This window comes from Chlamydotis macqueenii, chromosome Z (genome assembly GCF_036417535.1).
Source record: "Chlamydotis macqueenii isolate bChlMac1 chromosome Z, bChlMac1.mat, whole genome shotgun sequence".
In the NCBI taxonomy this organism is placed as follows: domain Eukaryota; kingdom Metazoa; phylum Chordata; class Aves; order Otidiformes; family Otididae; genus Chlamydotis; species Chlamydotis macqueenii.
In genome coordinates this window covers 53,048,682-53,065,117 of record NC_141593.1, presented here as the reverse complement: position 1 = coordinate 53,065,117, position 16,436 = coordinate 53,048,682, and the positions used below count along the sequence as shown (strand labels likewise).

The 16,436-nt window shown below is 43.3% G+C and overlaps 1 protein-coding gene across 3 annotated transcripts in view; it reads left to right on the top strand.

The window, feature by feature from the left end:
• The first annotated feature begins 7,304 nt into the window (after nt 1-7,304).
• LOC104473273 (serine palmitoyltransferase 1) overlaps nt 7,305-16,436 on the top strand; it is a 40,198-nt gene continuing 31,066 nt past the window's right edge. For all 3 annotated transcript variants that reach the window (XR_015261440.1, XM_086770476.1, XM_086770477.1), the window contains exons 1-3: nt 7,305-7,397; nt 9,312-9,419; nt 16,078-16,172. Coding sequence is in view for 2 of the 3 variants with exons in the window: in XM_086770476.1 (XP_086626602.1) it covers nt 7,338-7,397; nt 9,312-9,419; nt 16,078-16,172 (263 nt within the window). In the remaining variant the exon portion in view is untranslated. The remainder of the gene's footprint in view (nt 7,398-9,311; nt 9,420-16,077; nt 16,173-16,436) is intronic.

Genomic DNA, 16,436 nt, shown 5'->3' with positions numbered 1-16,436 from the left:
ACTGATAAAGGCTCCTGTCTTGCCTCCCAAGCTGTGGAAGGCACAAGCAGGGACTGCGAGGATGAAGAACTGCCCACTGTACTGGAAGAGCAGGTTTGGGAACATCTGAGGAACTTGAAGGAGCACAAGTCCATGGGACCTGATGAAGTACATCCGCGGGTCCTGAGGGAACTGGCGGATGAAGTTGCCAAGCCACTGGCCATCGTATTTGAGAAGTCATGGCGGTCTGGTGAGGTCCCCGATGACTGGAAGAGAGTGAACATAACCCCCGTTTTTAAAAAGGGTAAGAAGGAGGACCTGGGCAAGTACAGGCCAGTCAGCCTCACCTTTGTGCCTGGCAAGGTCATGGAGCAGATTCTCCTGGAAACCATGCTAAGGCACAAGGAGAGCAAGGGGGTGGTTGGTTACAGCCAACATGGCTTCACCAAGGGCAGATCGTGCCTGACCAATTTGGTGGCCTTCTATGACGGGGTGACAGCGTCGGTGGACAAGGAACGAGCAACGGATATCATATATCTGGACTTGTGCAAGACATTTGACACTGTCCCACACGACATCCTTCTCTCTAAACTAGAGAGACATGGGTTTGATGGACGGACCACTCGGTGGATAAGGAGTTGGCTGGATGGCTGCATTCAGAGAGCGGTGGTCAATGGCTCGATGTCCAAGTGGTCACAAGTGGCGTCCCTCAGGGGTCCGTGTTGGGCCCAGCCCTGTTCAACATCTTTGTCAGCAACATGGACAGTGGGATAGAGTGCACCCTCAGCAAGTTCACCGACAACACCAAGCTGTGTGGTGCCCTTGACAAGCTGGAAGGGAGGGATGCCATCCAGAGGGACCTTGACAGGCTGGAGAGGTGGGCCTGTGAGAAACTCATGAAGTTCAACCAGTCCAAGTGCAAGGTCCTGCACGTGAGTCGTGGCAATCCCAGGCACAAATACAGGCTGGATGGAGAATGGATGGAGACCAGCCCTGAGGAGAGGCACTTGGGAGTGATGGTGGACGAGAAGCTCAACACAAGCTGGCAGTGCGCCCTTGCGGCCCAGAAGGCCAACCGCATCCTGGGCTGCATCAAGAGAAGCGTGGCCACCAGGTTGAGGGAGGTGATTCTGCCCCTCTACTCTGCCCTGGTGAGACTCCACCTGGAGTACTGTGTCCAGTTCTGGAGCCCCCAACACAGGAGGGACATGGACCAGGTGGAGAGGGTCCAGAGGAGGGCCATGAAGATGATAAGAGGGCTGGAGCACCTTTCCTATGAGGACAGTCTGAGAGAGTTGGGGCTGTTCAGCCTGGACAAGAGGAGGCTCCGGGGAGACCTTATAGCAGTCTTCCAGTACCTCAAGGAGGCCTACAAGAAAGATGGGGAGAGGCTGTTCAGTAGGGCCTGTTGTGATAGGACGAGGGGTAATGGTTTTAAAATAGAGGGAGGTAGATTTAGATTAGAAATTAGGAAAAAAATTTTTACACTGAGGCTGGTAGAACACTGGAAGAGGTTGCCCAGAGAGGTGGTGGATGCCCCATCCCTGGAAACGTTCAAGGCCAGGTTGGATGAGGCTCTGAGCAACCTGATTTAGTCGGGGATGTCCCTGCTCCTTGCAGGGGGGTTGGACTAGATGACCTTTGAAGGTCCCTTCCAACACTAACCACTCTAGGATTCTATGATTCCATGAACTCCATCTGAAGTCTTTTGTTTCTAAACTCAAACATGCTAGTAAGAGTTTTACAGTCACACACTGCAGACTACATTTTTACCATGAAAATGCAGAATGACCTAAACTGCAAAGGAGCTGAACTAGGGAGAAAAACAAACAGAAAAAGCCCCACCAACATCTGCAGAAGGTGTCACAGCGTCAATTAATACAGAAGTAATCAATGCTTGCTACAGGAAACACAATGAAGTTACTGCAAGCACTGAATATTCTTCAGACCTTAGTGACAAAAAACAGCAATTAAGGAGGAAAACAAAGATTATGTTCTCATAGACAGCTCAACCTGCTCTCAAAGCTTCTGAAAATGGTTTGTGAAGATTTACAGCTCGCTTAAAACTTGAAACAAACATTTAGTTCTGACAGCTTGAGGATGTTAAAACAGCATGGGATAGCAAAAAACTTTAATGTCCCATGGATGTAAGAAGCTACCAGAAATTGAGCCATGTGCACCACGGTGAAGGTATAATTAAGAGATGCTTTCGCGTTGACCAAAATCTGCAACTATTTGCTGTCATTCCATTCTTCCTAAGGCAAAGAAAAATAGCAACTGTACACAGCACGACTTCATTCCAGTTTTGATCTGAGTTCTGCAATATTGCAGGCCCGAAAAAGTTAAATAGTTCTTTTCCACTATTCATCAGAGAGATTTGTTGGCAATTAACTGTGGAAGAATGAGGAGGATAAATCTGTTGTCAATCTTTAAGTATGATCTGGAGACCCCAACATAAGTAGGACACAGATCTGTTGGAGTGAGTCCAGAGAAGGGCCACGAAGACGATGAGGGGGCTGGAGCACCTCTCCTATGAGGACAGGCTGAGAGAGTTGGGGCTGTTCAGCCTGGACAAGAGAAGGCTCCAGGGAGACCTTTTAGTGGCCTTCCAGTACCTAAAGGGGGCTTATAAGAAAGATGGGAAGAAACTCTTCAGCAAGGCCTGTTGTGATAGGATGAGGGGCAATGGTGTTAAAGTAGAAGGAAGCAGATTTAGACTGGATGTAAGGAAAACAATTTTCACAATGAGATTGGTGAAGCAGTGGAACAGGTTGCCCAGAGAGGTGGTAGGGGCCCCATCCCTGGAAACGTTCAAGGCCAGGTTGGATGAGGCTTTGAGCAGCCTGATCTGTTTGAAGATGTCCCTGCTCCTTGCAGGGGTGTTGGACTAGATGACCTTTAAAGGTCTCTTCTGACCCAAACTATTCAATGATTATAGGATTCTAAGATTCTAACTGAGTTTGCAGTACTTGATCTAAGGCCAACTCACCAGCCTCCAGCTGGTGCCAGAAGGTAGGCATCTATTACATTTCTTTTTATGAAGAGGACAAAATTGCCATTTTAATCTTTAAAAATGCAGCTTTAAATCCAGTGCACTCTGTTCCCATAAGGTTCAGTGCACTTGAACCACACTCTAAACCTTAAATTTTGGGAGACATTTACAGTCACAGTCCAGTGTAGCTTATCTCTGATATGGACACACTCTTTCACAGGTTCCACATAAGATCTCTTTCGAAACTGAAGTAGGAGGTAGCCACCTATCTACATCATGACTACGTAACTGTCTATTCTTCTGCCTGTTCTTTGCAGGCAAATGATCTCTACAATATACATTGCTCCATTTTCAATAAATGGACTGAATTATCTTACTTCCAAAAATTCCAATATCTGACTAGAACAACCAAGTTCTCACCTCCGTCTAGGACTCAAAGAGTAATAGTACCCTAATTTCTTTAAATGGGCAGCTTCCTGCTCATTTACTTTTTTAATGGATTCTTTTTTGAGGCATCTAGTTACAACTACGTGAAGTAGAGGCTGCATACATCACACTTTTGTGCTTCTCATTACTACAATTTTTAAGGCTGTATGCAAATGATGGTTCTACTGTTTGTTGTCATAAAAACACTCATTAGAGATCCCATTTTTACCTAAGACAGCCAGTGGATAACCATACTGTAAAAGTAGAGACTTTTGTAACCACACAGAGGTTAAAGGGCTATTCAGGCTGCATTAAGAAACAGCCTTTTACCTAGTCAGAGCATCAGAAGATGAAGATCTGCCTTAAAACTTCTATGACAAAATAGTATAGAAAACACTGCTGAAAAGAAAGCTTCTTAGACTTTTTGTTTTAGACTGGAGTACAAATCTTCAGGTAAATAAGGTGAATTGACTAAGGGTTAATATGCCTTTGCTTCTCTTCTAGTTTCACTCTCAAGAGAGGAGGCCTGCATGGTGCAGTTAAAGGAGGTGTGGAATGTGAACCTTCAGAGTCAAACCTCATGAAACGTACTTTTCAGCCTAGAAAAAGTTTTCCAGTCTGATGCAGACACATACCATTACAAGATACCACTCTGCATGCACATTGAATCTAGTCAGTTTGGACAATTTGCATGTGAAGAGCAGATAGTATTTCACAATAAACTGCATTATTTATCTTGACTGAATTACTTTCTTCCTGTAGTCATCTCAGCTTAATTGTGGTCAACTTGCTTTAACTCCATCAGAATGATTTTGGGTACAAGTCTGCTCATCGTGTCTGCCATGTTTCTAATACTAATATGCTATGGGAAACAGCAAGTAGTCAATTCAGTGTGACCAAAAAGTGGGAGAAGAAGTGAAGAACACAAATTCCAAGCTGTCCTATTTAATACAATGCTTATGTTTATAAAAGAAATGAGATTTAAACTGACACATTTTGGAATAAGTTAGGTGCTCTTTGGACTAAGGTTTTGAAGTAAAAGGTGGACATCATTTGAGCTGCATATTGAGGTGGGCGAGAGAAACAGGTGAACTACTCATCTATTTCCTTCTGCAGTATAAGCAACCAGCCCAGTAGAAAGTTCTGGGCTGCCAGTCCACAACCTGAATATGTCTGAAGTCTTGACTCATAGATATGTGGGATTTAACCACAAAGGATACAAAATCTAGCTTGGCAACAGCAATATTGCAACACCACATATGGGTAACTGGCTCTCTGCAAGGCAAACATTCCCATTTAAACAGTGTCCGCTCTGCTAGTAGTCCCAGCAGGCTGGCTGAGCAGCTCTTACAAGTTTGTAATACAAGTTGTCTTTAGTCATCACAGAAATGGGCCTACCTATTGTCAATTCAATTTCAATACGCTTCTGCTCTGTGTTGGAAAATGAGGTGTTTAGCCCAGCGCTGCCAAGCCCACTTGGGGAACAGGCACTGAAAAGAAGCGTAAGCAGCAGACAGGCTGCTGTGCCTACACCCATTTCTGTGATGTTAGCTTTTTGTTCCAAAGGTCCACGTTTGGCCGAATATGCTTTAAAAAGAGGACTCTGGCCACTCTTTGCACAGTTGCAATAGTCATTAACTCCAAACAGTTGAGGTCAAATTTGATCCTCCTTGCATACGAGAAAAACATAATGTAATTTTCCACTTTATGCCACTTTCTCACTACAGTTGTGCAGAGTGCCACGGCACAGTCTGGGATAGCTAGAATGCGTCAGCGCTCTGACCAGTAGGTACCACTACTGCTATGCAAAGCTTCAAAGGTTGTGATTTACAGGTGTTTCCCAGGCAGATCTAAGACAGGTTTCTGCTGGGGAAGTTAATCCAGAGCTAATTCACTACAGAACTAGGATTAAGCATATTTCCAAGATGCAGTGGTGCATGGCCTGAGATAAAACTACATTTATCCTGTGCTCCACTTGCCTTGTGAACAATTACTCCTCCACATATCAGGGAAATTACAGAACTGGATATTCACGTTCTTCTTGGCACTTGCACAGTACTCTTGCAACATCCTTCTGCTTCCCAGTAGGAGTTGGGACACAGTTTTCGGTTTTAACACTAAGCTTCCAACTGACATCAGACATTTTCTGTGCTTGCTGACAGCATCATCTTGGTAGAGCACCAGGCTTCAAGACAACAAAAAGTAAAAAAAAAAAGACTAAGCAGTACAATCCTGCTATTCTCATTGCCAGTACAGGATTGCTTTCCCAATGCTGTATTTTTTTTTTATTTTATGGTAGCCACAGAGCCAACAAGCTACAACTAGGCACACTAAAGCCACAATAATGTAAGTCAAGCTTTCACCACCCTGAACGTGTGAGAATGATTGCAAAACTCCCTTATGTCCTTAATCTCCTTGGCCATCATCCTCCTTCTGTGTGTGTGGCTGGAGGAGGCAACAGGAAGTGGATGACTCTCAGGACCTATTCCCACCAGTTCCTGTCTTTATTTTCCCACCATCCTCTCTGTGAACCCATCTCCAGCCCAGCAGTATAAGCGGAACGGCAGCAACCACTGCCAGCCCCTCACAGTTATGCATCACTTCCGACTGCCATTCTCCCCCATTCCTAGTTGACAAAGTACCAGGTCAAAAGAGGCCAGGGATGACACCCAAGAGCACAGAAAGAGAGTGGACATCACTCCTTCACTTCCACTTTCAGCTCCTACTATCTGTCTCATACTTGACAGAGTAAGAAAAAAGAAGCCAGAGGAAGAGCTAATAGAACAAAGATGATCAAAGATAACTGGCACTGGCTACCTCCCTGATATTTTGGAAAAATAAAATTCCTGATAGCCATACCAAGTCCCATTTTTCTGCTTCTGGACTGACCTGAGAACAACTGCAGACAACTGGCATGCCAGTGCTGACCCAGAGAAATTGAGCTGGGAATTCAAAGCAAGGTGTGGGCAATGTGTGGGTTGATGAGGAAGGTCCAGAATAAGAGCAGTTTAGGAATACTGTGCAACTGGAGGAGATGGGGGAAGACAACAGCTGTGCACAGGGACTCAGTCATCGACCCACACTCTGGTGCATCCATGCAACATCTTCACTATTACTTTTTCTTTGTGGAGTTTCTCTCTCCTCAACAATGTTCAGCTTTTATTGCTGCTAGCTTTGGCAAGGCTCTTAAAGCTGTAATTTCTCTTATTTGAATTTAGTCATTATTTCCACTATACTCTGGTTTTGCTTTTGCCATTCATTAGCGAAGTATCTCAACAACTGTGTTATACAGCCACAAAGTCACAAGTTACAGGTACAGAGGCAGCAAGTGTAACTTGTGTGGATGAGGTACCAAAGCAGAGGCTCTGCCCCTTGGCCCATTCCGGCCTGGGACGGTGTGGGGCCAAAGAAGCCTATGGCTGTGGAGAAAGCAACACCGTGGTTACATGAGCACGTCCAGCTCATGAAACCGAGTTTGAAGTTCAGTGAGAAAGCAAAACCCAAGGCATCCAAGAGTGTCTTCTTATGCAAGTTCAACTGACTACTGTTTCATTTGTTTAATAGAGAAGAGCGCATCCTCCCAGTTCGGCCTTGCTCCCTGATCAGGGCCGCAGAGAAAGCAGCAGCTTGTGGCGATGGCAGGGACTGGGAACCGCCAAGTCACCCACGCAGGAGCACGGGGCGGCCACACGCACCGCCAGAACAGGCATTTCCATCACGGAATTTAAGAAGAGCCGCCACTCAGCACCCTAGTCCGCGGCCAGGGGCGCGGGGAGCACGGCCCGGGTCAGGCCGCCCCGGACCTCGACCGGTAACGGGCCGGCCGCCGGGCCGGGAGGGGGTGCTCTCTCGCCGCTGTGGGCCCGCCCCTGACGCCGGCGTACGATGGCGTGGGCGACGCCCGGGCGGGCCGCAGAGGCGGAAGCGGGCGGGCGCGGCGATGGCGGCGGGCGCGGGGCAGCAGTGGGTGTTGGTGGAGATGGTGCAGGCCTTCTACGAGGTGCGGTCTGGGGCGCGGGGCAGCTGGCGTCTGCCACCGGGGATGGAGGGGGGGGTCGCAAGATCGCACCGCCGGCCCGCACCGCGTTAAGGGGGACGGGGTCCCCGGGCGCCCGGTGGGTGTCGGAGCTGGGGGGCTGGGTGTGAGGCCGCTGGGCCTCCCTGGGCCGCTGGTTTGGGGCGCAGGCAGCGGGCAGATGGAGCCGGGCTTGCCCCGCGGCTGGTCAGCAGCGAGCCTGGCTCGGTGGCGGGGGGCGGGTGGAGGCTGGCAGGGCGGTGCCCGGTCTCACCTGGAGCTGGCTGTGGGTCGGTGCCGCCTGTGTGGGGCTGCGCTCGCAAGATCCTGAATGTATGTGTGCACCATATCCATGTACTGAAAAAAGTGGGTGCACGGACTTACGTTTTTCTCTGTTTTATAAAGCTACATTTAAGGTGTGTACCGGAGCATTAAATAAGATTCACAATGTTGAGTACAAGGGCACTTATAAGTGCTGTTTACAAAGGAAGAAACAACTTTTAAATGTTCATGCTTGACTTTGCTCCTGGAGGGCATCAGCATGGCATGTTTGTGTCCAGGCTTTGTTTCCTGATGTCAAAAAGGATGTCGTGGTGATAGGCGGTGTTCTTGTATCAACAGTCTGTTTCCCTCCCTTCCTTTGTCAAAGGTTGGTAACTTGTTAAGTGTTTGTACTAGGGTTTGCAGTACTAATATAGAAGCATGCAGCTACTGAAGCTGGTAGGACAGTCTAGTACCCTGAATTCAGGATCATTGCAGGCACTGAAAATCACAAGGAGATAGTTTGTGCAGACCTCTACTGCTGCTATACTATGTGTTCTTTAGATGCCACGGTGTACGTTTGGGGAACTGAAAAGTATTCTGCAGATACAAATTTGTTATTTGCAGTTCAGTATGCTGTAGGACTCCTTACTGATTTTAAAAACTTGTCTTCAATTTCTTTCAGTTTCTGGCTGTGTGGTGCATTGCGTTTCCTTTGTTGGCAGGTCACCTCTCAGCAGAAAATGTTAATGTGTGGGAACTCTTCCACCGAGCTGAAGAGGGAGTGCACTAGTGTGTGTGCACTTTGAGTCTTTTAAAAATAGTAGACATCCAGAGTGTAGACAGGAGCCTTTCTGAAATGGAATAAATAACCTCATAGTTAAAACTAGGTGTCAAGTGCTGATGCCATAACTCCACATCTGCTGTAAGCTAGCTGTGCTGCTAGAGGAAACTGACTTTCCTCACTCCAAGCACCCAAAGAGGCTAACTTTAACTTGGATCAACTCTCTGTTCTGGTTTGCTGTATATGTTCCTAAGTATTCTGTCCACACAAGAGAGTAAATGACACAGGGGCAAAAATGCTTCTGGTGACTGTGTTGGGTTATACCTGCTCAAAGTGCCTGTGAAACTAACAAAAATGGGCTATGAGGTCAGTATTATGTTTCCTTGTAAGTAATAGTAGCTGTTGCTGCTGGTGGACTGTAAGATGTAAGAATATAGGATTGAAGTGGGTGTATGTAGATGACACAGACCTTCAGGCTATCAGGAGACTTCTGCTTGTTGTGAAAGCTTTCTGGCATCACAGATACTGGTGCAACCTGTACTACCTGTCTGCTTTTACTCTTAATATTCAGCTTATGTGCATATGTGGGACTGAAACTGCTTATCAATTTAGAGTGTGCCTTGTTCATTAACAACAGAATAAATCCATTAAAACTTAAGTTAACAGCTACAAGTAGTAGTTGCAAAGCAATCCACTAAATGTAATTATAATTTTTACTGATTTAGAAATGCATATCAGCTGATGATTTGCTTTGGTTTTTTTCTAAATGTACTAGTAGAGACAAAACTGTTCATAGTGTCACATTGATTCAAATAGAACTCTATGTAGAGTTATTTTTCTGCTTTTATTTTCAGGCTCCAGCTTACCATCTCATTTTGGAAGGAATTCTAATTCTGTGGATAATCAGACTTCTTTTCTCCAAGACTTATAAGCTTCAAGAGCGATCTGATCTAACAGCTAAGGTATGGTGGAAAAATATTTTTGTTTAGAGAAGCAGTTCATAGCTATTGTTGTGTTTGGCTGTTGAACCTCTGCTGCTTCAGAAACTGTGCTGGTTTTTCTTAGGGTTTCAGAGGCTAAGCTTCCTTTGGACTAAGAAGCTTCTTACTGCTTAAATACTTCAGTGCTTGCTTTTGAAGTAGCACTGTATTTGAGAAATAGGAAAGAACTGATGTGACCGTGACTGCTAAGCTGTGAAAAGCCGACGTTAGCTCTACTTAATGGATGGCTTTGCTTTAAAAATGCAAGCTATACTAAAAAAACCCAACCAAAAAAAAAGAGCTATAAGAGTGTAGAGAGTAGGAAAACGATCAGCCTGTATATGTGTATCTGTGAGTAATAACTGAGAGTTTACAGTGTTAAGTGGGTTCCAGAAAACTTTGTAGTTTAGTGGCAATTTTCTTCTTTTGCAATGCATTTGTCTTTAAAAAAAAAAAAAAAAAGGCTGTAATTGTTTGTGAAGACCAGAATTTCTCCCTGACTTCTGGCTAGGGAGTGTCAGGAATGGGTAGAGTTTGTTTTGGTGATGTCCCTCGACTAGCTTCTCTGAGACATGGTCTCTAATTGGGCTTGCTGCATAATATCAGAGGATGCCGTTGGATATACTCAGAGGATGATTGAATGCATTCTCTGAATGTGAAAACAGTGAGGTGAACAAGACCACACTCATTTTGCTCAGTCGAGGATGAAATATAGCAATGTATTGCAATGTGACAATCAGCTTGCGTATGTGAGGGGTTAATCTGAACAGTGCAAAGTCCCATACAATAAACAAGTTTAATTTGCTAGAGCTTCCGGAGTGGTGTACTTTGTGGTATATGCGTATGAGAGAGATGGTATACTTCAGGTGAAGCTTCAGAGAAGTGGTATACTTCGTGTTACTGAGGAAGGTTTGTGAAACGGATTTATGGGTATTTTTCTTTGTCATTCCCATCTATGTCATGCACTTACATGCTTTTTGATCTTCTTACTAAAGATACGTGTTAAACAGGTGGGTTTGGTGTGATGCATCAGTGAACAGGACGCAGGGACTATAGGGACAAGGCTGTAAATGTGAGCAGATGTGTAGGCAGTGTCTTTTTTGGGGGAATACTTATTAAATGAGCTTGGAGTGTTCTAGGGAACACTGTAGGATGTGTTAGAGGTGTTTAATACTAGAGGCAAGAAGTGAGCTAAGCAGGAATCAAGAAAGGCCAGTTCAGTTTTGTGCTTGGAAGTGTTTGAATTGATCCTGAGATTCTTGAAGTTTGCCACCTTTGATAAGAATACAGAGGAAGAGTGAACATAAAAGGATGTCCAGTGTGGTAAAGCACTAACTCTAGGAAGATCATCTAGGAAGACATACTGCAACTTCAAAGTTGCCTTTGATTGTCTGTTCAGAAACTATGATAGTTCATTTAGTAGCATGTTCCTGCATCAGATGGTTTTGATCTCTGGTGTTTTGGAGGATAACATTTTTTTTTCTTTTGAAAGATTAGTTCTCTCTGCAGTAGATGGCGGGAAAAGGCTCTTTGCTATTCTTGCATAGTTGGTGACCTGAAAAAGCTGAAACCTATCTCTTCCTTACAGAGTAAGGATTATATTCAGATATTTCTTGAATGTTATCATCCAGTTACAGGTCATCTCCTTCATTCACTAACAGACTATTTTGCTGAAGCTGAAGTGCTCAGATGAATCTGGAATGGTGGGATGTGGGGAAGAAAATTGTTCTGTGTCTTCTTAACTGGCAGCAATGAGCAACTGGGAGTTTGCACATGTAGCTGATCTGCTGCAGCTCAGTGGAAGATTTAGAAGAAGGGAGTCAAAAAGGGGAAAAGCATTTGGAAATGTCTCATGCTTAATAACAATCCTACTTTTGCAGGATGACGGTGAAGTTCACTGTCAGGACAACAGTAGCAGACTTTTTGAAAAATAGAAGCATGCAAATACATTATTGCTGTGATACTTCTGAGGAGATTTAGAGAAACTTTACTGAGCTTGATGTGTGGAAAGGAATGTGAATACTAGCAAGAATCCAAAATGATCAAGAATTGTGCCGTATAGAATCATATAATGGTTAGAGTTGGAAGGGTCCTTCAAAGGTCATCTAGTCCAACCCCCCTGCAAGGAGCAGGGACATCCCCAACTAGATCAGGTTGCTCAGAGCCTCATCCAGCCTGGCCTTGAACGTTTCCAGGGATGGGGCATCCACCACCTCTCTGGGCACCCTCTTCCAGTGTTCTACAACTCGTGTTGTAAAAAATTTTTTCCTAATATCCAATCTAAATCTACCTCCCTCTATTTTAAAACCATTACCCCTCATCCTATCACAACAGGCCCTACTGAACAGCCTCTCCCCATCTTTCTTGTATGGCCCCTTTGAGGTACTGGAAGACCGCTATCAGATCTCCCCGGAGCCTCCTCTTCTCCAGGCTGAACAGCCCCAACTCTCTCAGCCTGTCCTCATAGGAGAGGTGCTCCAGCCCTCTGATTGTCTTCGTGGTCTGGATACATTGATTCACAGTTGCAAGGCATAGAAGAAAAAAATGTGAAAAGTGCGAAGAGCAAAGGATTTGATTTGAGATGTTAAAGATATTAACACCTCTAGCTTTTTATTACCTATATATTGATGACAAAAAGAATAGTATGGGGGAATGCTCTTTGGGCTGATGATGTGTTCAGGTTGGCTGACAATGAAGAAGATTTAGTCTGAGTTGGCTTTGCCATTGACCTCTGATGATGGAAGCAGTGTTTTCCAGAGGAAGAACTGTATTTGAAAGGCAATATCTTGTCTACAGATAGTTTACTGAAATTAAGCATAAATACCACAGTTAAAGTGTGAATGTGTCTTCTACAGTTGGAAAACTTAGTAGACTGATACATCTGAAATGTGGAGTGACTCCATCTATTTTTCTACTATCTAGTTAGTTGCTGTGAAAAGAGCTCATTTATTTTGGGTAGGGGAATAGCTGTGGGGAAAAAAAAAAAAAACAACACCTTAATCTTCGCTAAAAATGCACGGATAGCTGACACTGGTCTGTGTTGTGGGTTAACTCCAGTAGGCAGCTAAGCACCGCACAGCTGCTTGCTCAGTTTGTCCCCCATCCCCAGTGGGACAGGAGAAGAGGAAAGGAAGATTAAAAGCAAGAAAACTTGTGAGTGATGTTAAAGTTGTTTAATAAGCAAAGGAGAAGTGGAGGAAGAGAGAAACAAAACAAGTGATGTGGAAGCAATTGCTCACCACCACGGATGGATGGATCAGTATCTAGCCAGTTCCCAAGCAAAAGATGCCTAACTTCCTCGGCAGGGGTGGAGTTAGTTTTCCTCTCAGTAGCTGGTGTGTTTTGGATTTTGTGTATGAAGAATGTTGGTAAAACACTCTGGTAATATGAGTAGTTGCTAATGAGACTAAGGACACCATCCTGCTTTCCAGGTCTCGCTAATGTGCAGGTGCAGGAAGCTGGGAGACAGAATAATTGACCCAAACTGGCCAAAGAGAGTATTCCATGCCATAACGTCCTGCTTAGAGTACAAGTGAGGGTTGGCCGGGGCAGGTATCTGCCTTACTGGCATCCATCCCTCTTTCTTGCTCGCTAGCATTGTTCACTCTACCTTGCTGGCTCCCTTTCGCTCCCTTGCTTGCTGCTCGGTTTAATTTCCTTGATCACTGCTCGGGACAGGCTCTATCGGTCATTGAGACACTAGGTGGTGAGAAAATGTACATTGTTCATTTTGTGTATTTTAATATTCATATATTCTCTTATTATTTTAGTTTTCCTTTGCTATTTTAGTAAACTGTCTTCATGTCATGAGTTTTCCTTTCTTCCCAGTTCTCTCCGCCATCTTGCTTGAGGAGGGGGAGGGTGAGCGAGAAACTGTGTGGTGGCTAGGGCTAAACCACAACGCTTCCCTAAACCCCGTCTTTTCCCTTTTATTGCTGGGTGTGACGTTATTTGGTGTGGAGTATCAGTTTCGTTCATTTGAGTCATCTGCCTGGTTGTGTCCACTCCACCCTGTTGTACAGTCCTCACACTGTGGGGACAGAATGAGGAATAGAAGGCCTGTACAAACACTGTTCAGCAAGAGCTACGTTATTGTAGCATTGTTTTGGTCACAGGTCTGAAAAACAGTGCTGTATGAGCTGCTATGAAGAAAACTAACACCATCCCAGCCAGACCCAGTGCAGTTTGTTTCATACAGTATGGGATCCCACACAGCCAGGCTTCTCTGTGCATGTTGAGCTGCATGTGGTAACATGCCAGGTGTTCAGTGAGAAAACTGCTGATTTGCCTTCTGATTTGTTCTAGTTTGATTTGTGCTGTGGTGTCCAGTCTTTACGACACCACAGAGAATGCTAGGTTGCTCAGGTACAGGCCCTGGAGATGATCCGGCTCAGGATACCTTTATGTCAGTCAGTTGTGTAATGATACTTGGAGTTTCTCAGGGAATTATTGTTGGGGATGCTGCCAGAACAAAGCTGGCTTCATGTAATAAATATTACTGAAGGATACTGCTATTGCATAGCAATCTTAGTGTGATCTGTCAGGACAAGTCTGTCCTGGGGAACAAGAGGTAGATGATATATTGTGCAACCTAGTACGCTGAGGAGTCACACTTCCAAAACAGTGAAGAAATCCACTCCACAGGTGGCTTCTGGGTTTAGAAGGAAGATATGTAGAAAGAGTACTACAAAATCCAGCTCTCAGCTGTCTGTCATCATTTAGTAACAGCGTTTACTGGTATTCTTATTGGTTCTAGTCCAAAATAATGAACTCTCACAAATAATTAACTAAAAAGATGGAGTACTTCTGTGTGACTCTAAGTTCCTGATAGTTTAGGATTTTGGGAAGTACAAGACAAGGTGCTAGACATACAGATTCTTGTGGGCTTTTTACCCAAAATAGAATCTATAGAAAAGTGGCAAAGTGCCACGAAAGACTGGAGCAGGCTGTGGGAAATTGCATGGCATCGTTTAGCTGCAGGTTCACAATCCAGCTCTAACAAACTAAACTTGTTGAGTCTTGTCAAGCATAAGGTTTGATATTAGAATGCAGTAATGAATAGTAGTCTGTATTTACACACAGCTTAACTTGGTTTTGTTCTTTGGTGCTTAGTTATCTGTCTAGATTTTTTTAAGTGAAGCTTTAAAATCTACTGTTTGACATGCTATGAATGGTACAGGGTAAGCTTGGATGCTTTCCTTAATATGTGGAACAGCATTTCAACGCATACGCAGCTGTGTGTATTGTCCCAGCTGGGATCTGTCCTGTGGTGTCTGAAGAAACTAAGCACTTTTTCTAACATAAGTGTAGCTACTTCAAAATATTGCATATATTCAATTCTGTTGCATATATTAATGGCATTTTATTCCCTTTAAAATATATGCCCCATAGGTTAAATTTCAGTAAGAAATTGAACATAAGAAAGTTAAATAAAAAGGTATTTAAAGTACATCTGTAAAATACTGGAAAGACAAGTGGCTATGCTTGTATAAAATGGATCTTTTCTGAAATACAAGGTTATTGGAATTTCCATTTGTGTCTTGAAATAGACCTTTGTGGAGCTGCTGGGATATTAATTAATGCTCTGGAAATACCTAGAAACAAAGTTACTCATTAGCTTAGTAAAAAAAAAAGTGATGAAAATACAAGAGACTAATTGTATTGTTGCATGTAGTTTTGTTTTGATTTTTTTTTGTATCTTAATTTGTTTTTGTAGTTTGAAGGCCTTGAAAAGTGTATTTAGGAAAAATAAAAAAGGAAGAAGATATTGATTGCAGAATTTGTGTTTTGATATTGAAATAAGTAGCCTTAAATATTCTACTGCTTTTTGAAATAATAGAGAAATATAAGCCAATCGTAGTCATACTATTCAAAGTTAGTGTGTTAACAAATAAGTTATCAGGTGTATCTTGCTGTACTAGTAAATAATCCTTCAGGAAAGTTCTGCTTTTATGGCATGAGGGATGATTTTGATCATTTGCCTGAGTGGTTGCTATTTTACGTGGAACTAGTCTAATGCACCTGTTATGCTGGTCCACTGCATGTTCGTTGGAAAATAATCTAACAGAGGTTTTCCAAATAGTTTAAAGCACTTTGAAAACGAATGTGCCTTAGGTATTCCTTCATGGTTAGGTTGAGGTTAAATGGTTTAGTAGTTGTTACCATTTATTGAGCATTTGTCAGTTTTTCTCCATTGTGTCCTGCTTAGGTATGTGTTACTTTGCTAAGTATTTTAATGCCATGGTTGTTTAAAAAGACTTGAGGATGCAAAATGATGTAATTGAAATTCAATTTTTTTTTTGTAATTTGTATTCAATTACACAAACTATAGAGGAGGTTTTTCATAATTAATTGAATGAACCAGTATTGTTTAAAATTTGGAAAGGACAACAAGTTAGTAATTCTTATCTTGATTGTATAATGGGATTTTTAATGCATAGGGAGAACTGGGCTATCTTTCTTTACCCTTTGAAGAATTTAGAGCCCCTCAGTTGAACATAGTAAAACAATATCAGTTCTAAGTGTCTCAGAAAGGTGACACGTATTAGTATTGTGACAACTATTACCAACTCTTTATTATTGCATAATGTCTTTTCTAACAGAAGTCATTTTTGAGCAATGTTTCTTTTCTCTTTTTCAGGAAAAAGAAGAGTTAATTGAAGAATGGCAGCCAGAACCTCTTGTACCTTCTGTACCAAAAGACCACCCAGCTCTTAACTACAATGTTGTTTCAGGGTAAATGTGTAACCAAATTTTTATTTAAACTCAAATACTTGATGTCCATATTTTTAAGTGTATATCTTACTAAGTATTTCCATATCTATAAAACCTTTCATAAATGAATTGCGTTTTTAGATATCAAGACTGGATTTGCCACGGAAGAGGTGGTCTTGGTTTTGGAACATTATCGAGACTATATTGTTAAGAAAATCTTTCTTACTTTAAATGTTGCGATTTTTTTTTTCTTTTTTTAAAAGGGAGGGAAGAGTGGGAAGAGGG